The 26,849-nt window shown below is 39.3% G+C and overlaps 1 protein-coding gene across 1 annotated transcript; it reads left to right on the top strand.

Moving 5' to 3' along the window:
- The first annotated feature begins 409 nt into the window (after positions 1-409).
- LOC128641755 (somatotropin-like) lies at positions 410-3,167 on the top strand. The gene is made up of 4 exons (XM_053694280.1): positions 410-580; positions 721-837; positions 2,148-2,309; positions 2,967-3,167. Exons 1-4 carry the CDS (start codon positions 410-412, stop codon positions 3,165-3,167), a joined length of 651 nt encoding a protein of 216 aa, XP_053550255.1.
- Positions 3,168-26,849: the final 23,682 nt, after the last annotated feature.

The following is a 26,849-nucleotide window of genomic DNA, read 5'->3' as shown; positions in this document are numbered from 1 at the left end:
AACAATGAATCAAATGACACAGTGTATTTGGCATCCATGATAAAGTGCTATGCTTCTGGAGAGAAGAGAAATAAATATTCTGCAGACTGTTAAAGTATAAAGGAAAACATATTGCTTTATCTGAGAGAACTGCTAGTGCTCCGTCAACAAATTGTAAAAAGGTAAATTTAGAAAACACAAGTTTGCAGTATATTAATATATATTAAAATGCAGCATGAAGGCACCGATAAACTGGCAGCCAGTTATACTGAAAATTATTTTTGCTATGTGTATGTAAACACTATAATAAAGTAGAAATCTTGAGATAAATATACTTACTTTTACATGGCGCAGAATGCTATTAGATAACATTATGACATCTGGTGCAATAAACTAAGACAAGTATAACTCAGACATCACAACATGCTCTATGTATACAGGGGTGTGCTTCTCTCTTGGACTGTTGGTTATAATGTCCCTGAGGAATAATCCTCCAGAAGCTGATGCTTTCCCTTCATTGCCTCTGTCCAATCTCTTCACCAATGCTGTGCTCCGAGCACAACACCTCCACATGTTGGCTGCTGACACATATAGAGATTATGTAAGTATTCATTTATTTTCATCCCCATTATTGTACTTTACTCAAAATAGAGATAAAGTGCTTAAAACAGAAGTAATGATAACTAATTGTGTCGACATGGAATTATTTAGTGTGAACATGTAAATTGTTATTATTTCCAGGAGCGCACTTATATCCCAGAAAATCAGAGACATTCAAATAAAAACTCCCATGCAGTGTTCTGTTATTCAGAAACTATCCCTGCTCCAACTGACAAAGACAACACTCACCAGAAGTCCGTGAGTATACCAATAGTGTATTTCTATGAGACAAAACAAACACATATGATTTGAAGCTTTTAATTATTATTGTTTTATAAGAAGCTTAGAGTACTGTTCATGGTTTCACCTATTATCTGTTTGGATTGCAATGCTTTTCAATCCGTTTTAGAAGCCAGTTCTCCTATGGTGTTCTTCCTTTTGTAACATGCACGTTTTAAGGAAAACATATATTAGGACCTTATCCAAAAATCTTTTACTGAACTTCATTTGAATATAAATCCCTCATTATTCTAGCTTTGTAAGTATCTCTGTGACCTACTCTGAAGCTTAAACCTTTATGATTTTTTTTAATTTTTTCATCCGTTCAATAATTTATAAATTTGTTGGACTAAACACTGTGTGTCTGAGCTTCTTTTTCTATATATTATCCATAAGGCAAACAGATATCTTAAAATAAACTGAAAGTGGTCAGCTTGCGACCTTAGTGTTGATTTCAATTCATCCCGGAGCCCACATTACGGAAAAATGTTAAAGTGAAAAACAAACTCTTAGTAAAGTATTAAATACTTGTAACATATTAAATACGGCTTGGCAAATTATGGAAACCTGATAGGAGATAGGGGTCCAGAGCTACTAGTTTTTTACTTCTGACTCCTAACTTTCGTTTTAAATAATAATAATAGTATTATATGGCTCCTTAAAGGGACACTCAGGTTAAATTAAATTTTCATGATTCAGATACAGTATGTAATTTTAAACAACTTTCCAATTTACTTCCATTAAAAAAAATGTGCACAGACTTTTATATTTACAATTTTTGAGTCACCAGATCCTACTGAGCATGTGCAAGAATTCACAGACTATACGTATATGCATTTGTGATTGGCTGATTGCTATCACATGGTACAAGGGGAGTGGAAATATACATAACTTTGAAATTTGTTATAAAAAAATCTACTGCTCATTTGAAGTTCAAACTAAGTGCTATTGCATTGTCTTGTTATCTTGCATTTGTTGATTATACAAATCTAATGTGTTGACTGGTCCTTTAATGTTCTTGTTGGCTCCTACAAGTGTCAACCCCAGCATTAAAATCATTTTAGGGTGTCATCTTTTATTTTAGGTGTCATTCACATGCATGTGCTACAACATAATATAAATCATTTATATTTTGTCTCTAACCTGCAAAAGTACTATTTTATTATTAACATTTAGTAATTTCTTATTCATATCCATGTAATTTTCCTGTAATATTTAAGAAAAACAATGCATTATAACAGAGTGATGACTCCAGGCAGTAAATACTCCCTTGTCATTATTTATCACAGGATATGGAACTTCTGCGCTTCTCACTAACACTAATTCAATCCTGGCTGAACCCAGTGCAAGTTCTCAACAGGGTGTTCACCAACAATTTGGTGTTCGGAAGTTCAGACAAAGTCTATGAAAGACTAAGGGATCTGGAGGAGGGAATCCAATCCCTAATGAGAGTGAGTTTAAAATAATGTATATGCTTAAAATGTATCTAACCTAATAGCCCCCTCCCCCCCACACACAGTTTCTAAGACCCCATACCCACTTTCAGAGGTTCTGTTTTATGTGGTATATTTTAATGAGCATGATATAAACATTGTGGTTTGCATGAAAACCAACCTTAGGTCTATAAATGTTAATACCCAAAATTGTAGGACTTTTTTCACAGCTGCCTTGTAAAATGTGCAGTATAGTAGCAGTCCAGTATCTTCTAAGGTAAGTCATTAACTCCCAAACAGTTTAAATATGATTGCTAGAAAAGATTAACTGATAATTAATAAGTTGATATTAACAATTTGAGTTTCATCAAGAAATACATGCTATCCAGAATTTAGCACACTATTTATTCTTAAAGTGGTACATTTCCTAATGGTTAGCTTTGTTTGTTTTTTTACATGGATAATGGAAATTCAGTGACACTTTATAAAAAGAGATATATATACATCAGTATTCATATTCAAACCTGCAAAGCTACCAAAGCTATCGAATGAAGTCTCCAAATCTATCAATAATATTGTAATTTAACTCCAGTTAATGGGCTTTTAATCTACAAGCACTGCAGCACTTTAAACAATGGAAACTCACATATACATTTTCTATTTTTCTTTTTTTAGGAGCTAGAAGATGGAAATTTCCGTGGATCTTCTTTACTCAGACTGACATATGACAAATTTGATGTAAATCTCCGCAACGAGGACTCACTTGTGAAGAACTATGGGCTCCTTTCTTGTTTTAAGAAAGACATGCACAAAGTGGAGACTTACCTGAAAGTGATGAAATGCCGCCGCTTTGTAGAGAGCAACTGCACTATCTAATAATACATTTTTAGAGAATCAATGTCTGCCATTCCTTCCCTGCAAGAGCTTTGCAATTCAGAGCTCTGCAGTTCATCTATGCCTCATTTGCTGAGAGGGCCATTTGTGATTGTACTGTTTATTACTTTTTACTTCCTAGTCAGTTTGTGTTCAATGTGATTGTATTTTGCTTTGCAAATCATTGTGATTAAATTCTGTTTACATTGTAAGTGGAATAAAGAAGCATTAACATAAATAACTTGCTATGTCATCAGATGCACATAAAAAGCCTACAAAGAGTTTCCTCATCAGTCATCAGTGTTCAGCTGTGAACATCGATATAACAAAGAATCTCATCCTTATACCTGGCAGCAAGATGCTGGCACCCAAAAGCCAAACAGAAAGGGGTTTCATGTAGTATCACACCTTGGGATTGATTATATGACTCATGGTGCAAGTGAATATAGGTTCAATCCATCTCAAGTGGCCCAACATAGGTTCCTTGACTATTTTAAATTTTTCTTATTTTTTGCAAAACCACCAGTTATTTATTTTTATTGTACTTGCTTTAACCATGGCAACCATCTTTGTGTCATAGCCCACAGCAATTTTGGTTATACAGATGTTTATGGAAGCCTCAATAGCTCAGCTCAGGATGGTGCTTGCTCCTTGGAACAAAGAACGATCTCTAGATCACATTACAAGGTATGAGTACATATGTAAACATTTTGCACATGTTACAAAATTGCAAAAAGCCTCAAACCTGAAATATTCTGCATGCACACTATACTTACCTAGGTACCCCCCAAAAAAATTTAGAACTGAGATTCGAACCCTTCCTATTATAAATTGACCCTAAAAGTGGAACTTTCAGTGGTTTTCATTATTACATTAGGACTTAAGTTCTAAGTCTAAGGATCAAGGATGTGCAAAATGTTTATTATAACATGTACCTTGTAATGTGATCTAGAGATCAATATCTGTAACTAAACATACACTACTTGCTTTACATTGGAAAATCTCGCCCCTAAAAAGGTGGCGAGACAAACATGGCTGAAACCCTATCTCTAGAGGATATCAGGAGTTTTAAGATCCAAACCTGGTCCGAAAGTTCCCTCCTTCTTGGGAACAATAAAGAGATTTGAATAAAACCCTTTCCCTGTTCCAACAGAGTAACAAGAACTATCACACCTATGGATTCTAAATCTAGAAGCGATTGAAGAAAAGCCTGAGCTTTTAAAATATTCTTTGGAACATTTGACAAAAGAAACCTTCCTCGGGTAGGCCTTACCCTGAAACCTAATTGATAATCATCAGACATTTCATTCAGGGCCCAAGAGTCTGAAACATTTCAAAGCTATGCCTCTTGAAAGAGACTTAACCTGCCCCCAACCAGAGAATCAGAAGGTTAACAATATCCAGCTTCAGTGGTATTAACGACAGAGGCCTGGATTACAAGTCCATAGTAAAGAAGTATTATCAGAGAATATTTAGCATGGCCCTTTACGTTGCCTTATACTTTCAATAGATTTTGCAGCCACGCTAAACATGGCTCATATAGGAACGTTAGCATGACTTGAGGTTTAACAAAACAAATGTGAAACCTATTAAAATAAAATATTATATATATATATATTTATATATATATATATATATATATATATATATATATATATATATATATATATAGTGTGTGTAATATAAGTCTGTTACTTAAATAAATGTTTAAAAAGGGTTTAAAAGGGATCAAGGTGTTTGACTAGGAATGGTTTAAAAATGTATATATACTGTATATACAGTATATATATATATATATATATATATATATATATATGTATCCAAAAGTAAAAAGCACTCACCGGGTCTTGAAAACAACATCTGTTTAATGAAGGTGAAAGTGACATTTCGGGGTTGCCCCCGTCCTCAGACAATATTTACAGAATAGTGGTTAACTTACCCCATTTATTAGAACCCAACTCCCATCGGTGGTTCTGTCGGCAGGTGTTCCGGAAGTCCAGCAACCGTGTGGTACACACCTACGTCATAGGTTGCCATGGCAACCGGACGCCATAGGCATACCTGTGCACAATTAAAAACATATGTTAAAAACAAATGGCGTGCAGGCAGTATTTGCAAAACATAGCAAAATATACACATGTTATGCGGGGTATAGATACAAGAGACAAAGGACATATTGCAGATACTGATGAGGCTACATAATATTGATAAAGGCAAATTAAAGGTTATCATTCAAAAACAGAGGGATATAATATATCCTAACTATCGCCTAGATTTAGAGTTCTGCGTTAGCCGTCAAAACCAGCGTTAGGGGGTCCTAACGCTGGTTTTGGCCTAGCGCTGGTATTTAGAGTCTTGTAGGTAAGGGTCTATCGCTCACTTTCCAGCCGCGACTTTTCCATACCGCAGATCCCCTTACGTCAATTGCATGTCCTATATTTTCAATGGGATCTTTCTAACGCTGGTATTTAGAGTCTTGGCTGAAGTGAGCGTTAGAACTCTAACGACAAGACTCCAGACGCAGAAAAAAGTCAGGAGTTAAGAGCTTTATGGGCTAATGCCGGTTCATAAAGCTCTTAACTACTGTGCTCTAAAGTACACTAACACCCATAAACTACCTATGTACCCCTAAACCGAGGCCCCCCCCACATCGCCGCCACTCTATTACATTTTTTTAACCCCTAATCTGCCGACCGCACACCGCCGCAACCTACATTATCCCTATGTACCCCTAATCTGCTGCCCCTAACATCGCCGACCCCTACATAATATTTATTACCACCTAATCTGCCCCCCTCAACGTCGCCACTACCTACCTACACTTATTAACCCCTAATCTGCCGACCGGACCTCACCGCTACTATAATAAATGTATTAACCCCTAATCCGCCTCACTCCCGACTCAAAAACCCTATAATAAATTTTATTAACCCCTAATCTGCCCTCCCTAACATCGCTGACACCTAACTTCAAGTATTAACCCCTAATCTGCCGACCGGACCTCGCCGCTACTCTAATAAATGTATTAACCCCTAAAGCTAATTCTAACCCTAACACTAACACCCCCCTAAGTTAAATATAATTTTTATCTAACTAAATAAATTAACTCTTATTGAATAAATTATTCCTATTTAAAGCTAAATACTTACCTGTAAAATAAATCCTAATATAGCTACAATATAACGAATAATTATATTGTAGCTATTTTAGGATTAATATTTATTTTACAGGCAACTTTGTATTTATTTTAACTAGGTACAAGAGCTATTAAATAGTTAATAACTATTTAATAGCTACCTAGTTAAAATAATTACAAAATTACCTGTAAAATAAATCCTAACCTAAGTTACAATTAAACCTAACGCTACACTATCAATAAATTAATTAAATAAACTACCTACAATTATCTACAATTAAATCAACTAAACTAAATTACAAAAAAAAAACAAACACTAAATTACAAAACAAAACAAACACTAAATTACAAAAAATAAAAAAAGATTACATGAATTTTAAACTAATTACACCTACTCTAAGCCCCCTAAAAAATAACAAATCCACCCAAAATAAAAAAATGCCCTACCCTATTCTAAAATAAAAAATAAACAGTTCTTTTACCTTACCAGCCCTTAAAAGGGCCTTTTGGGGGGCATGCCCCAAAGAAAACAGCTCTTTTGCATTTAAATAAACATACAATACCCCCCCCCAACATTACAACCCACCACCCCCATACCCCTAATCTAACCCAAACCCCCCTTAAAAAACCTAACACTAAGCCCATGAAGATCTTCCTACCTTATCTTCACCACGCCGGGTATCACCAATCCATCCAGAAGAGGGTCCGAAGTCTTCATCCTATCCGGCAAGAAGAGGTCCAGAAGAGGGTCCGAAGTCTTCATCCTATCCGGCAAGAAGAGGGCATCTGGACCCGTAGACATCTTCATCCAGGCGGCATCTTCTATCTTCTTCCATCCGGCGCGGAGCGGGACCATCTTGAAGCAGCCGATGCGGATCCATCCTCTTCTTCCGGCGACTCCCGACGAATGAAGGTTCCTTTAAGTGACGTCATCCAAGATGGCATCCCTCGAATTCCGATTGGCTGATAGGATTCTATCAGCCAATCGGAATTAAGGTAAGAAAAATCTGATTGGCTGATTGAATCAGCCAATCAGATTCAAGTGCAATCCGATTGGCTGATCCAATCAGCCAATCAGATTGAGCTTGCATTCTATTGGCTGTTCCGTTCAGCCAATAGAATGTGAGCTCAATCTTATTGGCTGATTGGATCAGCCAATCGGATTGAACTTGAATCTGATTGGCTGATTCAATCAGCCAATCAGATTTTTCCTACCTCAATTCCGATTGGCTAATAGAATCCTATCAACTAATTGGAATTCGAGGGACGCCATCTTGGATGACATCACTTAAAGGAACCTTCATTCGTCGGAAGTCGCTGGAAGAAGAGGATGGATCCGCGACGGCTGCTTCAAGATGGTCCCGCTCCGCGCCGGATGGAAGAAGATAGAAGATGCCGCCTGGATGAAGTGTAGCGTTAGGTTTAATTGTAACTTAGGTTAGGATTTATTTTACAGGTAATTTTGTAATTATTTTAACTAAGTAGCTATTAAATAGTTATTAACTATTTAATAGCTATTGTACCTAGTTACAATAAATAGAAAGTTGCCTGTAAAATAAATATTAATCCTAAAATAGCTACAATATAATTATTCGTTATATTGTAGCTATATTAGGATTTATTTAACAGGTAAGTATTTAGCTTTAAATAGGAATAATTTATTTAATAAGAGTTAATTTATTTTGTTAGATAAAAATTATATTTAACTTAGGGGAGTGTTAGGGTTAGGGTTAGACTTAGCTTTAGGGGTTAATACATTTATTAGAGTAGCGGCGAGGTCCGTTCGGCAGGTTAGGGGTTAATACTTGAAGTTAGGTGTCGGCAGATTAGGGGTTAATAAAAAATTTTATAGGGTTTTTGAGTCGGGAGTGATGCGGATTAGGGGTTAATAGATTTATTATAGTAGTGGTGAGGTCCGGTCGGCAGATTAGGGGTTAATAAGTGTAGGTAGGTAGTGGCGACGTTGGGGGGGCAGATTAGGGGGTAATAAATATAATATAGGGGTCGGCGGTGTTAGGGGCAGCAGATTAGGGGTACATATCTATAATGTAGGTTGCGGCGGTGTACGGAGCGGCAAATTAATGGTTACAAATAATATGCAGGGGTCAGCGATAGCGGGGGCGGCAGATTAGGGGTTAATAAGTGTAAGGTTAGGGGTGTTTAGACTCAGGGTACATTTTAGAGTGTTAGGTGCAGACTTAGGAAGTGTTTCCCCATAGGAAACAATGGGGCTGTGTTAGGAGCTGAACGCTGCTTTTTTGCAGGTGTTAGGTTTTTTTCCAGCTCAAACTGCCCCATTGTTTCCTATTGGGGAATCGTGCATGAGCACGTTTTTGAAGCTGGCCGCGTCCGTAAGCAACGCTGATATTGAGAGTTGCAGTGGCGGTAAATATGCTCTACGCTCCCTTTTTGGAGCCTAACGCAGCCCTTCTGAGAACTCTAAATACCAGCGTTGTTTAAAAGGTGCGGGGGGGGAAATACACGCGTAGCTAACGCACCCCTTCTAACGCAAAACTCTAAATCTAGGCGTATGTGAGCAGAGAAATAACCAATTGAGTGCCAAGTGTACTATAATGTCCACATAAGTGGCAAATGCCCGTATTACGCTATCATAAAATTGAATCAACAGAACCCAGTATAGACTGCATTGTTATGTCCATACGATTATATGTTTAAAGAGGTCCTGTTAAAGGTTAAACCCATAGTTATAACAATGGAAATATTAGTTTTAAAGACATAGGAGGCTGTACACATATGTCTAATATAGATAAAGCAAGGGGGGGCAGTGTGAAAACTGCTAACAGAATGAGATACTCCAATTTAAAGGGGTATCTATAAATAACAGTGCTCACAGCTGCCATCCCCCGGCATTCAAACGTGCCCTTCCAACATCGCAATTCAAAAGAGCAGCCAGAAATAATACTGATGCCACTCTAAGGGAACAACAGGTACAAGAAATGGAATTGAAATTCGTCCATAGGGGATATGATAAAGATAACATGAGAGCAAGAAAAATGGATATTCTTAAGATTGAACAGGAGGATCTATTAACTCCAAGAGAAGCAAATGAGGATGACAACAGGATGACATTCTCAACTACTTTTGATATCGACAAACTAGTATTTACAGAAAGTTTGCAAAGAAATTGGCCAGTAATATCTACTGATAAAGAACTTCCCCTCTATGGGACATTACCACCTAGAATAAGCTATCGAAGATCGAAGTCACCTGTGGGGGCCTCACTACTGGTAGTGAATTCAGTCATCCCTATATGAATAAGAGATTTACCATCAAAAACCGGACTTGTACAAACAAGTACATAGTGTATCTTTTACACTGTGTATGCGGTTTGTTTTATGTTGGAAAAACAGTGGATGACCTCCGAACTAGAATGATGAACCACAGGTCAGCCATAAGGATGGCAATTGACAGAGGAACCTCTGATCAGCCTGTATCCAGGCATTTTGCTATGGCTAAACACAATGTCTCTGACCTAAAATATATTATTATTGATCATGTCCGCCCCCGCTCCCCAGTGGGGGGCACAGAGCCAAATTGTTATTACAACGTGAGTCAAGGTACATTTTCAACCTAGGTACCATGGCTCCCCAGGGATTGCATGTCCACCTGGATTGGCACTGTTATTTATAGATACCCCTTTCAAATGGAGTATCTCATTCTGTTAGGAGTTTCCACACTGCCCCCCCCCTTGCTTTATCTAGTTTAGTCATCTATATTAGACATATGTGTACAGCCTCCTATGTCTTTAAAACTAATATTGCCATTGTTATAACTATGGGTTTAACCTTTAACAGGACCTCTTTAAACATACAATCGTATGGACATAACAATGCAGTCTATACTGGGTTCTGCCGATTCAATTGTATGATACCTAAATACGGGCATTTGCCACTTATGTGGACATTATAGTACACTTGGCACTCAATTGGTTATTTCATTGCTCACGTAGTTAGGATATATTATATCCCTCTGTTTTTGAATGATATCCTTTAATTTGCCTTTATCAATATTATGTAGCCTCATCAGTATCTACAATATGGCCTTTGTCTCATGTATCTGTACACCGCATAATATTTGTGTATATTTTTATATGTTTTGCAAATACTGCCTGCACGCCATTTGTTTTTAACATATGTTTTTAATTGAGCACAGGTCTGCCGTACGGCGTCCGGTTGCCATGGCAACCTATGACGTAGGTGTGTACCATATGGTTGCTGGACTTCTGGAATGCCGCCGACAGAACCACCGATGGGAGTTGGGTTCTAATAAATGTTGTAAGTTTACCACTATTCTGTAAATATTGTCTGAGGACGGGGGCAACCCCAAAACGTCACTTTCACCTTTATTAAACAGATGTTGTTCAAGACCCGGTGAGTGCTTACAGGTCACTGTGAGTGCTATACCATCACTAGTCTAATTACAAAAACAAAAAAATACTAACGGCTAGATTACGAGTCTTGCGTTAGCCTTAAAAAGTAGCGTTAAGGGGTCCTAACACTGCTTTTTAACGCCCACTGGTATTACGAGTCAGGCAGGAAAGGGTGTACCGCTCACTTTTTTCCGTGATTTTAGCATACCGGAAATCCCCTTATGTCAATTGCGTATCCTATCTTTTTAATGGGATTCGCCTAATGCCGGTATTACGATCGCTTTAAAAAGTGAGCAGTACACCCTCTACCTCCAAGACTCCTACCACATTTTAAAGTCAGTAGTTAAGAGTTTTATGGGCTAACGCAGTAACATAAAGCTCTTAACTAAAGTGCTACAAAGTACACTAACACCCATAAACTACCTATTAACCCCTAAACCGAGCCCCCCCCCCCCCATCGCAAACACTATAATAAAATTATTTAACCCCTAATCTGCCGACCGGACATCACCACCACTTTAATAAATTTATTAATCCCTAAACCGCTGCACTCCCGCCTCGAAAACACTAGTTACATTTTATTAAACCCTAATCTGCCGTCCCTAACATCACCAACACCTACCTACATTTATTAACCCCTAATCTGCCGCCCCCAACGTCGCCGCTACTATATTAAATTTATTAACCGCTAAACCTAAATCTAACCCTAACACCCCCTTATTTAAATATAATTTAAATAAAACGAAATAAATTTACTACTATTAAATAAATTAATCCTATTTAAAACTAAATACTTACCGATAAAATAAACCCTAAGCTAGCTACAATATAACTAATAGTTACATTGTAGCTAGCTTAGGATTTATTTTTATTTTACAGGCAACTTTGTATTTATTTTAACTAGGTACAATAGTTATTAAATAGTTATTAACTAGTTAATAACTACCTAGCTAAAATAAGTACAAAATTACCTGTAAATTAAACCCTAACATAAATTACAATTACACCTAACACTACACTATAATTAAACTAATTACCTAAACTAACTACAATTAATTACAATTAAATTAAATAAACTAAATTACGGAAAAAACCCCCACTAAATTACAGAAAATAAAAAAAGAATTACAAGAATTTTAAACTAATTACACCTAATCTAATCCCTCTAATAAAATAAAAAAGCCCCCCAAAATAATAAAATTCCCTACCCTATACTAAATTACATATAGCCCTTAAAAGAGCCTTTTGCGGGGCATTGCCCCAAAGTAATCAGCTCTTTCACCTGTAAAAAAATATACAATACCCCCCCCAACAATAAAACCCACACACCCAACCCTACTCTAAAACACTACCCCCTTGAAGATCACCCTACCTTGAGCTGTCTTCACCCAGCCGGGCACAAGTGGACCTCCAGAAGAAATCGGAATTAAGGTAGGAATTAAGGTAGGAAAAATCCTATTGTCTGATGCAATCAGCCAATAGGATTGAAGTTCAATCCGATTGGATGATCCAATCAGCCAATAGGATTGAGCTTGCATTCTATTGGCTGTTCCAATCAGCCAATAGAATGCAAGGTCAATCCTATTGGCTGATTGCATCAGCCAATAGGATTTTTCCTACCTTAATTCTGATTGGCTGATAGGATCCACTTACAGTTTTTGAAGTCTCGCTTGAACGATCTTCATCCCGGAGTTGAAGTCCTGATCCAGGCAGTGAGAAGTCTTCATCCAGGCTGCCTCTTCAATCTTCATCCCGGCAGCGAAGTCCTGATCCAAACGGCGAGAAGTCTTCATCCAGGCGGCCTCTACAATCTTCATCCAGGCAAAGCGGGTCCATCCTGAAGACATCCAGCGCTGAGCATCCACCGTACATTGAATCTTCAATGCAAGGGACGCGATTCAAGATGGAGTCCTTTACATTCCTATTGGCTGAAAATTTTGATTTAGCAAATAGGAGTTAGGGCTGCAAAAATCGTATTGGCTATTCAAACAGCCAATAAGATTTAAGCAGCTCTCATTCTATTGGCTAATTCAAATTTTTCAGCCAATAAGAATGCAAGGGACGCCAACTGGGCAGTAAAAGAGCTAAATGCCCTTTTAAGGACAATGCCCATACAAATGCCTCTTTGTAAAAAAATTTCACTAAAAGAGCTGCTATCTTTAGGGCAATGCCCTACAAAAGGCCCTTTTAAGGGCCATTGGTAGTTTATTCTAGATTAGGTTTTTTATTTTGTGTTTTTTTTTATGGGTATTAGAATAGGAATAATTTTTTATTTTTTATAATTTGTTTGTTATTTTGTGTAATGTATATTTTTAAGGGGGTGTTTTTTATCTGCAAAAGAGCTGTTTAACTTAGGGCAATGCCCTACAAAAGGCCCTTTTAAGGGCCCTTGGTAGTTTGCGGGGTTGGGGTTTGTATAGTGTTAGGGGGTGTTTGTATTTTTTTTTGGAGCAAAAGAGCTGTTTAACTCAGGGCAATGCTGTACAAAAGGCCCTTTTAAGGGCCCTTGGTAGTTTGCGGGGTGGGGGTTTGTATAGTGTTAGGAGGGGTTTGTATTTTCTTTTTGGAGCAAAAGAGCTGTTTAACTCAGGGCAATGCTGTACAAAAGGCCCTTTTAAGGGCACTTGGTAGTTTGGGGGGTGGGGGTTTGTATAGTGTTAGGGGGTGTTTGTATTTTTTTTTGGAGCAAAAGAGCTGTTTAACTCAGGGCAATGCCCTACAAAAGGCCCTTTAAAGGCCCCCCAAAAGGTCCTTTTAAGGGCCCTTGGTAGTTTGGGGGGGGGGGTGGGTTTGTATAGTGTTAGGGGGTGCTTGTGGGAGTTTTTTGGAGCAAAAGAGCTGTTTAACTCAAGGCAATGCCCTACAAAAGGCCCTATTAAGGGCCCCTCAAAAGGCCCTTTTAAGGGCCCTTGGTAGTTTATTCTAGATTAGGCTTTTTTATTTTCGGGTGTTTTTTTTTTTTAAGGGTATAAGAATTAGGAATAATCTATATTTTTTTGGATAATTTCGTTTTTTTTTTTTTTTGTAATGGTAGATTTTTTATTTTTTGTAATGTAAGGTTTTAGTGTAAGGCAGGTTAGGTTTTAATTCACAGGTAAGTTTGTATTTATTTTAGCTAGGTAGTTAGTAAATAGTTAATAACTATTTACTAACTAGTCTACCTAGTTAAAATAAATACAAACTTGCCTGTAAAATAAAAATAAACCCTAAGCTAGCTACAATGTAACTATTAGTATTAGCATAGGGTTTATTTTATAGATAAGTATTTAGTTTTAAATAGGAATAATTTAAGTAATGAAAGTAGGTTTTATTTAGATTTATTTTAATTATATTTAAGTTAGTTTTATTTTTTGTAATTTTAGGTTTTAGTGTAAGGTAGCTTAGCTTTTATTTCACAGGTAATTTTGTATTTATTTTAACTAGGTAGTTATTGCATAGTTAATAACTATTTACTAACTAGTCTACCATAAATACAAATTTACCTGTGAAATAAAAATAAAACCTAAGCTAGCTACAATGTAACTATTAATTATATTGTAGCTACCTTAGGTTTTATTTCACAGGTAATTATTTAGTTTTAAATAGGAATTATTTAGTTAATAATTGTAAATTTAATTTAGATCTGATTTCATTATGTTAAAGTTAGGGGGTGTTAGGGTTAGGTTTAGGGTTAGGGTTACGTTAGGGTTAGGTTTAGGGGTTATTATAGTTTAATTTAGGTTGTTGCAATGTGGGGGGCTGGCTGTTTAGGGGTTAATAGGTTTATTTAGTGGTAGTGATGTGGGAGGCCAGAGGTTTAGGGGTTAATAACTTTATTTAGTTGCAGCGATGTTGGGGAGCGGCGGAATAGGAGTTAATAACTTTTTTTTTTTTTCCAATTAAAAGCTTTATTGAATGAACACATATAAAATGACATCCTTTACAATGAGTGCGACAATAAACTTACATATAGCCAAGATATTAACAGCATATCAAGGGAGATAAATTGAAATAATGGAATGTTACATATCTATATTATTACATTTGGCATGTTCAATGCTTATACATTTAACTTAGTAGTTTAACGGTTATATGCATAGGTATGTTGAAGCTAACGCCATCGGGCCCAAAGGTACCATATCCACAGCCCGGCAAGGCTGTTACTATAATGTTAGGAATAGATGGGTCCGACCACGCCCACTCTGGATGGACTTTGAATATTTTAAGAAAGACATGGAAAGTAGCAAGGAGAGAGAAAGGGGAATGACAGGGGGGGGGGAGGGGGAGAAGGGAGGACGCATGTTAGTAAATGGAGGAGGGAGGGGGCTACTGAATAAGGGGGAGAGAGAGAAAGAAAAGAAAAAAAAAAAAAAAAAAAAAAAAAAAAGGGAATAAATTTTGGCCAATTTTGTCCTGAGGGAACTAATTCTGTCACAGGTTCCACCACCACGTTCCATACAAATGTCCCCATTGTATCATGAACTATATAGTCTTACCCTCCCAGATCAGAGCCATGTATTCATGTACTTCCAACCTCCCTGTCCTCATGTAATGGAATCTCTCCAGGTTCAGTAAGTCCCAGACCCCGGCCTTCCATTCTTCAAGACTGGGTGTGTGTAGTGACTTCCAGTATCTTGGAATAAGTCCTTTTGCACAGTTTAACATCAGGAGGAGCAAGTGTCGTTTTGCGTCCATTGCAATTTTAGGTAGCTCATGATAAATCAGATATTTAGGGTCCGGAGGTATAATGACTTTGAGTAGCCTGCTACACTCCCGGAACATCTCACACCAGAAGGGTTGTATGCAAGGGCAATGCCACCAAATGTGCAGCATAGATCCCTCTTCCCCGCAACCTCTCCAACATCCACCATCTGTGTGCGGGTAAATTTTTTTCAGTCTCTGTGGCGTGAGGTACCATCTGCTCAGGAACTTAAAATGTAGTTCCTGAAGTCTCATCGAGACTGATGCCCGTTTTGCTTTCCGAAATATAGATATCCACGCCTTGGAGTCAGGCTCCAGTTCCAGCTCTTGTTGCCAAGCAATCACATAGGAAGGGAGTGTATCATCTCCTTCTTCCAGCAGCAGTCTGTAGAGAGTCGAAATAAGATGTTTCGGCAAATTTGGTGAGGTGCAGAGGATCTCGAAAGGTGTTTTCTGTCTATTTAGTGGCTCTTTGTCCTGCAGGGCGTTAAAATAGTGGTTAAATTGCGCCGTTCTGAACCATGACGAGAATAGGTCGTAATCCCAATCGGCCAGTTCCGCCTGTGGCTTGATTTTACTCCCTGCCAGGGCGCTCGAGATCGCAGTCTCCGCCAGTGCATAGGAAACTCCCAGAGAGTAGTTTTTATTTGCCAGCCCGTTGTCTGGGTTTTCTCGAACAGGCGTTACCGGTGAGAGGGGAGTGGAGATATGCGGTCTTGACTTAATCAATTTGTCCCAGCTACGCAAAACATCGTCGATCAGAGGGTATTGTGAGAGCCAATTGGGGCGCTGCACTGGGCTGATCCACGCGAGAGAGCCGACATTACCCCGCCGAAGGATCTCTCTGTCTAAGCATATCCAAGCCTTGTTGGAAGAGCCATGGCACCATTCCACCAGGTGTTGCAATTGAATGGCTTTAAGGTATTCGCGTAGGTGAGGGACGCCCGCTCCTCCTCGATCTCTAGGGAGGTACATCGTTCTCTTATTAATCCTTGGCCTCAGGCCATTCCACACATAGGACTCTAGTGCTGACTGAATTTGTTGGATTATGTGCTCTGCTGACGAAAGAGGGATCGCCTGCATAATGTATAGGACCCTGGGCAAGATGTTCATTTTAGCCACTTGGATTCTACCCATCCAGGAGATGGTCTTGTTCTTCCAAGATGCCAAATCCCGAGTTACCTCCTCTCTTATACGCTTGTAGTTTGTATTTACTATTTCTCTGACTGAGGGGGCCAGGATGACTCCCAAGTATTTTAAGTGCTTAGTTGCAATTTTTAGGGGGTAACGATCGTTGTGGGACGCAAAAATGTCTCCAGGTATTGAAACGTTCAACATCTCAGATTTGGTGAGATTAAGTGAAAAGTCAGACACCCTCCCGAATTTTTCAAACTCGGCGAGAGCCTCCCGCAATGACATATCATTGTCAGCTAAAGTTAGAAGCACATCGTCGGCGTACATAGCCAATTTGTGTTCCACACCCCCTGTTCGGTATCCACGAATCTCAGGATTCTTGCGCATCCTGCAGGCCAGGACCTCCATAACCAGAGCAAATAACAGGGGCGAAAGGGGACATCCCTGACGCGTTCCGTTTGAAATATGAAACGCCTCCGAGAACAATCCATTCACCCGCACTTTGGCGTTTGGATTGGAATACAAGGAGAATATACAATTTACAAAACGCGGACCGAAGCCCATTTTTCTTAGAGTATGCCGCATGAAGGTCCAGTTAACCCGGTCAAAGGCTTTTTCCGCGTCCGTTGATATCAGTACCAACGGAGCGGAATTGGCCGGTGCATGCGCGATCAGTTGGATCACTCTGAGGGTATTATCCCGTGCTTCTCTGGCTGGGACAAACCCCGTCTGGTCTGTGGAGACCAGCTGGGGTAGAAATTTTTGGAGGCGGTTCGCTAATATTTTAGCCAAGATCTTAACATCAGAGTTAAGCAATGATATTGGCCTATAGCTGCCAGGCAGGTTTTCTGGTTTGCCCGGCTTGGGTATAACCGAAATATATGCCTCGAGCATCGAACTCGGTAGAGTGGAGGTTTCAAAAAGTAGGTTAAACACCCGAAGAAGGTGAGGTATCAACATGTCAGCAAATTTTTTGTAATAACGCATACCAAACCCGTCGGGGCCAGGGCTCTTGCCTGTTGGAAGACACTTAATGGCTGCCAGTATCTCTTCAACTGCTATAGGCGCTTCTAGAGGACTCGCCTGTTCAGCAGACAGCGATTGTACCTCTGCCTTTTCAATATAATCAAGGGTCTCCCGCTCAAGAGTTAATCCATTTTGGGGATCTCCCTGTAGGACCTCTGCAGTATGTATGTTGTATAAGGTTTTATAGAAGTTGCCAAAGATGTTTGCTATGGCCTGACCCTCCTTATGCGTTTTCCCCTGTTCGTCTGTAGACTCATAGACGTACGAGCACAGTCTTTTTCGTGCCAGCGCTCGAGCCAGGAACCTCCCTGCTTTGTTGCTATGTTCAAAGAACGTTTGACGCAGTATGAGCGCTTTTTTGTGTTGCTCTTCCTGCAGGTGATGTAGCAGCGCCGATCTAGCTGATGCTAGCTCTGTTTGTAGAGTGCGGTCGGCGGGCTTTTCTTTATGCGCTAATTCTATTTGGGTTACTCGTGCTAACAGCGTGCGATAAGCTTCTCTTTTAGATTTGCGTTTAGCTGCGCCATATCCAATCAGGCAACCCCTGATAACACTTTTATGGGCTTCCCATATAACCGAGCTGTCCATAGCGTCATTAGCATTCAAGAGGAAGTATTCCTCAATGTTTTTATGCAGGTCCAGTGCTAAGATTTTGTCGTCTAGAAGGTACTCATCGAGTCTCCAGACATAAGGGGTAATTGGAGTGTCTGGCCAACTAATAGAGCATTTCACCGGAGCATGGTCCGACCACGTGATTGTATTAATACTGCAGCCCGTTGTTACTCCTAGGCCTGCAGAATCGGTGAAGAGGTAGTCGATTCTGGTGTACTTCCTATGTGGATGTGAATAAAAAGTGTAATTTTTATCCAGAGGGTGGAAGGTACGCCAGATATCATGAGTGCCTAAGTCTTTTAAAGACCGAATCAGATGTTTTGCTACCCTATGAGGGGTACTTGAAAGGCCATCCGACGTGTCTAGGCTGGGATTTAGTGAGACATTGAAGTCACCTCCTAGATAGAGGACACCCTTTTGTACTTCTAAAATATGCTGCATTACTTTCTTAAAGAACACATCTTGAGCCTTATTTGGAAAGTATAGGTTGGCCAGGGTCATGGGTCTACCATACAGTTTACCTGTCATAATTATATACCTTCCATTAGGATCTTTCAGCGTTTGCTCTGCCTGAAAGGGGACACCGCGGTGGAACAAAATGCCGACCCCATTCTTTTTGGAGGGTCCTGATGCGAAATCAACTGTTGGGTAGTATCTATTAAACCACTTGGGTTCCCTAAATTTAGAGTAATGGGTTTCCTGAACAAAAATGATGTCACCACCCATTCTATGTAAATCTCTTGTGATAATTGAACGTTTCCCCGGATTGTTTAAACCCTTAGCGTTTATTGTGAGTAGATCTAAATTATGGGCTCTATTCCGTGGCTGTTGGAGCGCCATTGGGATAGGTGAAGGGGGACGGGGAGAGAAGAAAAAAAAAAAAAAAAAAAAAAAAAAGGTGGGTGGAAAGCAAGAGGGGATACGGGAGAGGGGTTCGTAGAGGGACTGGGAGGAAAGACGAGGGCGGTTAGAAGGAAGCCAGGAGGTAAGAGCGAATACAGGAGGATAGGGAAGGCCCAAAGAGGGGAGGAATGTTAGGTAAAGAAGTGAGGGAAGAAAAGGTAGTTCAAGTGGACTTCGCGAGGTGCCAGGTAGCAAAGGGTCGGAACCTCACACAAAGCACAATAGAAACTGGGGGTATAGGACTAGAAGAGAAGGAATTAGTATCTCTATGTCAAACAAATAAATCAATAGGAGGTATTAGCCTCAACACTCTTGTTACAATATATTAACAGATATATGAACTTTGTAGGTAAAATAGCTCAAAAACATATCATATAACATTGTCAGAACTTAGGTACAAACTAAGGACGAGTATATGGACCGTCTATCAACACAGCTCCCTCTTAATACATTATAAAATCTATACAGTATCTAAACAATAAACCCCAATCAGCATGCTTCAGCTTATGATTTGCTAAATTTTTTTTTTTCTTTTTTCTTCCCTTTCCTTTTTTTTTATTTTTTTCCCCTTTTTTTGGTTTATCCCATTAAGATGCTTCAATTGGACCAGTAATTTCCTCAACTTGTGTTTTTTTTTTTTTTTTTTTTTTGTTTCTCTCTCCTCCCCTTTTTTTTATTATAGTTATTATATATAGTTGAACCTTAAGTCTGCAGTTTAGCTTATATAAGAATTCTGATGTTTTATATCTGGTGCTAAAAGTTCCACGTGTCTATTACCCCCCCCCTCCACTGAACCCCGTGTGAACCATGTGTTTATTTCCTATATTATTTAGTTATATATACACATCTTGCTAAATCTAAGGGGAGGGAGAGAAAAACAGTAGACCCATTGATCACATTTATAAGATGAGATTATTTCGGTGTGTGAGACATTGTGAACATCTGCATCAAATCAATAATGACTACTAAGCACAAATAAACAGTAGGTGCAGCGCTATTGAGGAACATGTTTATATACAATACATCAGATCCAAGTTTCTGTCCGTGTCTCTTAGTGCTTAAACTGTCCAATTGAGGTGTCTGATATACTCAACACTAGATACCAATATAAAAGGCTGAAAGGGAAAAATTATAATTAAAGCATATTTCACAGATTGGAATAGGTAGTCTTTAACTTATCTGTTCCTGAAGAAAGTGGGGCTGTACTGTCCAGGCAGGACTGTCCATGCAAGGTATAGGTCATCCAATGTACCAGATGCAGGTCGCTGAGATCGGAGATCAGGCTGCGTATAGCCTAATCCCGACCCCGGGCCGCCTCCTCTCTGTTAACTTCAGGATCTGGTTGGGCAGGGACTACCGGCGTATTAGGTGCTTTGATCTGTAATCCAAAGGTATGATTTAGTATGTGGAGATCCTCTGGAGACCTGTAGATCGCTGTTGAGCCATTCCTCGAGGCAATAATGCAGGTGGGGAATCCCCACCTGTACTGCACTTGCTGTTCTTTAAGGCAGGAAGTAATGTGGCGTAATTCTCTTCGTTTCTGGAGAGTTGCAGGGCATAGATCCGTGAAGACCTGAATTTCTGCACCCTCATAAGTAAGAGGATGCTTGTTTCTGGCCAGTCGAAGGATATCTTCTTTATCTTTATAGGAGAGTAATTTGATAATTATGTCCCGTGGCGGGGCCCTGGCCGGTGGTCTGGGCCTAAGGGCCCTGTGTGCTCTTTCAACTTGTATATCTGCAGCGGCAGGTGCACTTTTAAGAAATTTGAAGAAGTCCTGTATGTATTGGCCTATTTCAGGAGGGTTCACCGTTTCAGGCACTCCACGCAATCTCAAGTTATTGCGCCTGCTCCTGTTTTCCAGATCCTCAATCCTGTCAGTCAAGGTCTGGACCGTTGCGTCCTGGGACTGTATGCAGCTGGCCTGGTGTTGGAGATCTGAGCGCATTTTTTCCTGTACCTCTTCCACCTGGGAAACTCTATGATCAATTGTTGTTATGTCTTTTTTCAATTCCCCAAACATGAGCTTGACATCCATCATAGCTTCGTGTATGTCATGTTTGGATGACAGGTGCTTAATGTCATCTTTGGTAAGGTAGGAGGATTGTTGAGGTTCCAGATTAGATGTCTGCACCGCTGTAGAGTGCTTACTACCGTCTTGTGATTCTCTATGAGCACCAGGGGTAGTGTCAGTTGAGATTAAATAGTTCTCCATATTAGAAGATTGGGAGCCCTTGGGCGGCTTGACTATGCGCCTATTAGCCATTCTGCAGGGTTCAGGGTAATACAACAGGGCAGGGAGGTGTTCCTCAGTGTGCAACAATAGCAAGTGTACAACTGAATACCTATGAGTATTATAAAAGCAAGGATGATAGGCTTATACACTCCAGCTGTTTTGCTTTTTGTGGGGTCTAGTTAGAAATGTCCTTTTACCTCTGCCAGGCCCTGCCAGCTGCCACAATCCAAATAGCACAGCAAAGGAAACTAGGCCGCAACAGAACAGAGTCTGTTTAGTGTTGTAAGCTGGGGAAGTTTTAATTCTTTTGATATTCTAAATCCCCTAAGCTCCCACCTCGTTTTGCAGGCTGTCAGCAAAGCCTGTAACGTTTATACAGTGTCATTTACCCCACAGGGGTCCAACCTTCATGCCTCCCCGGCCCTCTCTATAGTGTGTCTGTTCACTGTTACAACTTTATCCCAGTGCAGTTGTTCAGGCCAAGAAGAATTCCGGGTCGGATCTGCCGCAGACTAACCGGCAATTGACTGTAATGCGGTGTGGGGACTCCTCACCTAATGCGGCTTCTAATGTGCTCGCCGCTGCTGATTCCCATCCAGCTCCGAGCCCAATGCTCTGCGGTAGTAGCCGGATGTTTCCGTCCCGCCTCTGTGCGGCTACCTCCGTCTCCCAGACTGCTCCAAAACGTAAGGGGAATCCGGAGGCCCAGTGCGTCTCAATATCTCCGGTGCTGCAGTGTGTTACCGCATCATGCCGCCCAGGTCTGTCAAGCAGTGGTGATCCCAGGTAACATTCAGCCCAGTCCGGTCAGCGGCAAACGGCAGTGTTAGCCTAAGCGTGGTATGAGCCGTTGCAAGTCACATGTGCTCTCCTTTGCTGCTGCTTTATTTTTCAGCCCAGGCCTCAGTGCACTCTGCTTATTGTAGACCGTCTGCCCCCAATATAAACTCCAGTATCACGATCAGAGGTGTCCAGCTCGACCTTAGGTACTATGTGTCACAGCTTAAGCAGGTTCCAACTTGCTGAGAGCTATCTAAACCTGTTACAAGAGTCTTGAGGCTTCAGAGCTGGATTAATGTGCGGCCATCTACAAGTGTGGCCAAGCTCCGCCCCCAGGAGTTAATAACTTTAATATAGTTGCGGCGCTGTTGGGGTGCGGCGGAATAGAGGTTAATAACTTTAGTATAGTGGCGGCGATATCGGGAGCGGCAGATTAGGGGTTAATTTTATTTAGGTGGCAGCGATATCGGGAGCGGCAGATTAGGGGTTTATATCTGTAGGCAGGCGTTGGCGATGTCGGGGGCAGCAGATTAGGGGTGTTGTGTTTAGACTCGGGGTTTATGTTAGGGTGTTAGGTTTAAACTGTATTTTCTTTTTCCCCATAGACATCAATGGGGCTGCTTTACAGAGCTTTTGTTTCCTCGATCGCAGCGCTTGCTTTTGGTGCGGTATGGAGCTCAAAATTTCCATACCGCCTGCGCAAGCTAGGGTTTTTTAAACTTGTAATGGCAGCACTGTAGGGGGTTAAATAACGCAACTTTTGTTGCGTTCTTTACTTTCCCTATAGCGCTCAAAATTCGTAATCTAGGTGATTTATATTTATGTGTTAATAATGTGTATATACACACATTAAAGTCACAAAGAAGGGCAGGATCCAGCTTAGTTCAAAATAAAATCCAACTTTTATTGGGCTCAGTTAAAACGCCAAATAGGCTAGAAGACAGCATACAAGATAGGTGTGTGTGAGCGTGACACCAAAGCTTACATGTTTCGGCACGCAGCCGTAATCATAGCCATTGGTGTCATGCAGGTGAATGCATTCTTAAAAAATCAGTGATACAATACAATTGGACAAAAGGTATATACAAAGCACGCCCACACTCCACAAATTTGAAGAATTATTAACTCTTTGTTCCCTGGACTTAACAACAGTAGTACACTTGCTATTTGGTACACATTAGGGAATTATTATGTTAGTGAAAAATTATAGTACTCAAAGTAGAGTGGTTTGGTAAGCAAACATATAAAGCAAATTATGTAATGAATATTCTGTACATAAAAATGTTAGTTCTAAAATTTCTAAAGACCACTACTAAATTTAATACCTATAAGCTATATGTAACAAAATAATGTAGGTAATATTCTATCAAATGAATTCAATTTAATTTATATATTTATAACTTTTTTAATATTCCCTGTTGGGGAAATATTATTGTACCACAGAAATGTTACAAACAGATGAGCACTTACAGGGAGAGAGGAACTTTAATCTGCCCTGTGTTATTGCTGAATAAATATTCTAGCATTTATGCTCATGTGTGTAACATATCTCTGCTATAATCTGTATAGAACCACAGAAATGTAGAAATGTATAGATCCCATATATTATATATAGTATAAGGGAAATAGAAGATAGGGGAAAAATACAAATAAAAATAAAAACAAAACAAACACAGAAATGGAAGTTCAAAATACCAAATACAAAAAGCACTAAGCTAAATGTATAAGTTGAGTGTGTAAAAGGATGGTGAAATATGAGATATGTAAATAAGTTCACTGTATGTATTATACTTATATTCACCATGTTATCCTAATAAAATGAAACGTGTCACATGTCATTTACAGCTGAATAAAGGTATATGTGGCAAGTATAGTATCAGGAGAGACACCAATGCTATTCCCAAAAGTTGATTAAATCGTATCTCGAATTTAATCCTAAAGGTAACCTTGTTCTCAAAGTGTAGATCCAATACACTTCTCTTTTCGCAAGTATAGTTTCAAGGTTGCCTCCTCTCTTGGGCACCTTGGCTTGTTCAATTGCCACCCATCTGAGAGAGTTCAAGCTACAACTATGTTTGGTAGCAAAATGTTGAACCAGAGGTGTACTGGATGTACCTTTAGTGATAGTAGAGAAGTGTTCTCTAATACGGGAATTTATATCCCTAGAGGTTAACCCTACATATTGGACCCTGCACATAGTGCATACGATGACATATATGACATCAGTGCTTTGGCAATTAAGGCAGGATTTGATGGGGTATGTCTGACCTGTTATTGTAGAGGTAAATTCTTTTGTAACCCAGACAAAGTCACAGGGTTTGCACTTTCTGTGCCCACATTTAAACATACCTGAGTGTTGTAACCAGGAACTATTGTGTCGTGATGTCTGTTTTAATTCTGTTGGGGACAGAATGGATGCCAATGTAGGACTTTTTCTATAAGAGCACCTAACCCCTTGTTTTACGGTTTCTACCAGCTTATTGTCAGCTGCCAGTAGAGGAAAATGTTTCCTAACTATATTACAGATCTGGGGATACTGTGTGCTGAAAGTTGTCACAAAGTGTACACCTTTAAAGTCATTATGTGTGGTTTTGGGTTTGTCTACCAGAAGTTGGTCCCTATCCAGCTTATCAACAGCTAGTCTAGCTTGTTTGATATGTCTACGGGCATATTTTCTATCTTTGAGTCTCTTTTCTAGACACTCAGCCTCATGTACATAGTCTGCAATGTTGCTACAATTCCTCTTAAGCCTGGTAAACTGGCCTTTAGCAACAGCATAAGATGTGTTCTTAGGGTGGCAACTGGAGGCATGCAGAAGTGTGTTGCCTGAAATGGGCTTACGATATACTTTAGAGGTGATTTTACCACTGCTTTCCCCAGTGAGGCTTAAGTCTAAATAGTTGATACATATAGAATCTGTAGTGTAGGTAAAACTTAAGTTCAGATTGTTATTATTAATCATCTCAATGAAACTTATAATGTCTGCAGGTGAACCTGACCAAATAAAAAGGAGATCATCAATATAGCGTTTAAAAAAACAAATATATGATCTGTATGGGTTGCTATGGTCAAATATGTTGTCTAGCTCCCATTTGCCAAGAAATAGGTTTGCATAGGAGGGGGCGTATTTCGCCCCCATGGCCGTACCGCATTTTTGCACATAGTATTGCCCTTCAAAAGTAAAGAAATTATGAGTCAATAGAAACTCTAAAATTCTTAGAACATATTTTTGAAAATCGGATGTATATTCAGTATGTGTAGTGAGAAAATATCTAACTGCCTCTATGCCCCTGTGGTGTGGTATTCTTGAATATAGAGAGACCACATCTACTGAAAGCCAGTGGTAATTGCTTTGCCAATTGATGTCAGTTAGAAGATTGAGTACGTGTTTTGAATCTCTAGTATATGTAGGTAATTGGTTGACCAATGGCTGTAGGATGGCATCAAGCCACTGGGACAATCTTTCAAATATAGAATCTATACCACTAACTATTGGGCGACCCTTTACGTTAGTGAGAGATTTGTGGACCTTAGGGAACATATGAAACACTGGGATCTTAGGATATTTGACATAAAGATAGTCAGCTGTATTATCATCTATAAAACCGTGTTCAACGCCATCATCCAAAATATCAAACAACAATTTCTTGTACTCATTAGTTGGATTCCTTAGTAGGAGCGAGTAATCTGAAGGATTACTTAGCTGTCTAAGAGCCTCTGATATATAGTCTTTCCTATCTAGGACTACAATAGTGCCCCCCTTATCTGATGGACGAATTACCAGATCTGGTTGTTGTTGTAATGACCTTAGTGCTTCAGATTGTCTATTGGTTAAGTTGTTAGTTGTTCTATCTGTGGTTTCTTTTAATTTCTGCAAATCTGATTCTACTTGTGAATGAAATGTCTCTATTATTGGCCCTCTATTTTGTATCGGGTAGAAAGTAGATTTATTTTTGAATGATAACGCCCTATTGAGTGTTCCAGGGTATTTTGAACTTCCATTTCTGTGTTTGTTTTGTTGTTATTTTTATTTTTATTTTTCCCCTATCTTCTATTTCCCTTATACTATATTTAATATATGGGATCTATACATTTCTACATTTCTGTGGTTCTATACAGATTATAGCAGAGATATGTTACACACATGAGCATAAATGCTAGAATATTTATTCAGCAATAACACAGGGCAGATTAAAGTTCCTCTCTCCCTGTAAGTGCTCATCTGTTTGTAACATTTCTGTGGTACAATAATATTTCCCCAACAGGGAATATTAAAAAAGTTATAAATATATAAATTAAATTGAATTCATTTGATAGAATATTACCTACATTATTTTGTTACATATAGCTTATAGGTATTAAATTTAGTAGTGGTCTTTAGAAATTTTAGAACTAACGTTTTTATGTACAGAATATTCATTACATAATTTGCTTTATATGTTTGCTTACCAAACCACTCTACTTTGAGTACTATAATTTTTCACTAACATAATAATTCCCTAATGTGTACCAAATAGCAAGTGTACTACTGTTGTTAAGTCCAGGGAACAAAGAGTTAATAATTCTTCAAATTTGTGGAGTGTGGGCGTGCTTTGTATATACCTTTTGTCCAATTGTATTGTATCACTGATTTTTTAAGAATGCATTCACCTGCATGACACCAATGGCTATGATTACGGCTGCGTGCCGAAACATGTAAGCTTTGGTGTCACGCTCACACACACCTATCTTGTATGCTGTCTTCTAGCCTATTTGGCGTTTTAACTGAGCCCAATAAAAGTTGGATTT

Source organism: Bombina bombina, chromosome 1 (assembly GCF_027579735.1).
Source record: "Bombina bombina isolate aBomBom1 chromosome 1, aBomBom1.pri, whole genome shotgun sequence".
Taxonomy (NCBI): domain Eukaryota; kingdom Metazoa; phylum Chordata; class Amphibia; order Anura; family Bombinatoridae; genus Bombina; species Bombina bombina.
Note: the sequence above shows the minus strand (reverse complement) of the source record. Positions and strands in the feature narration are given on the sequence as shown.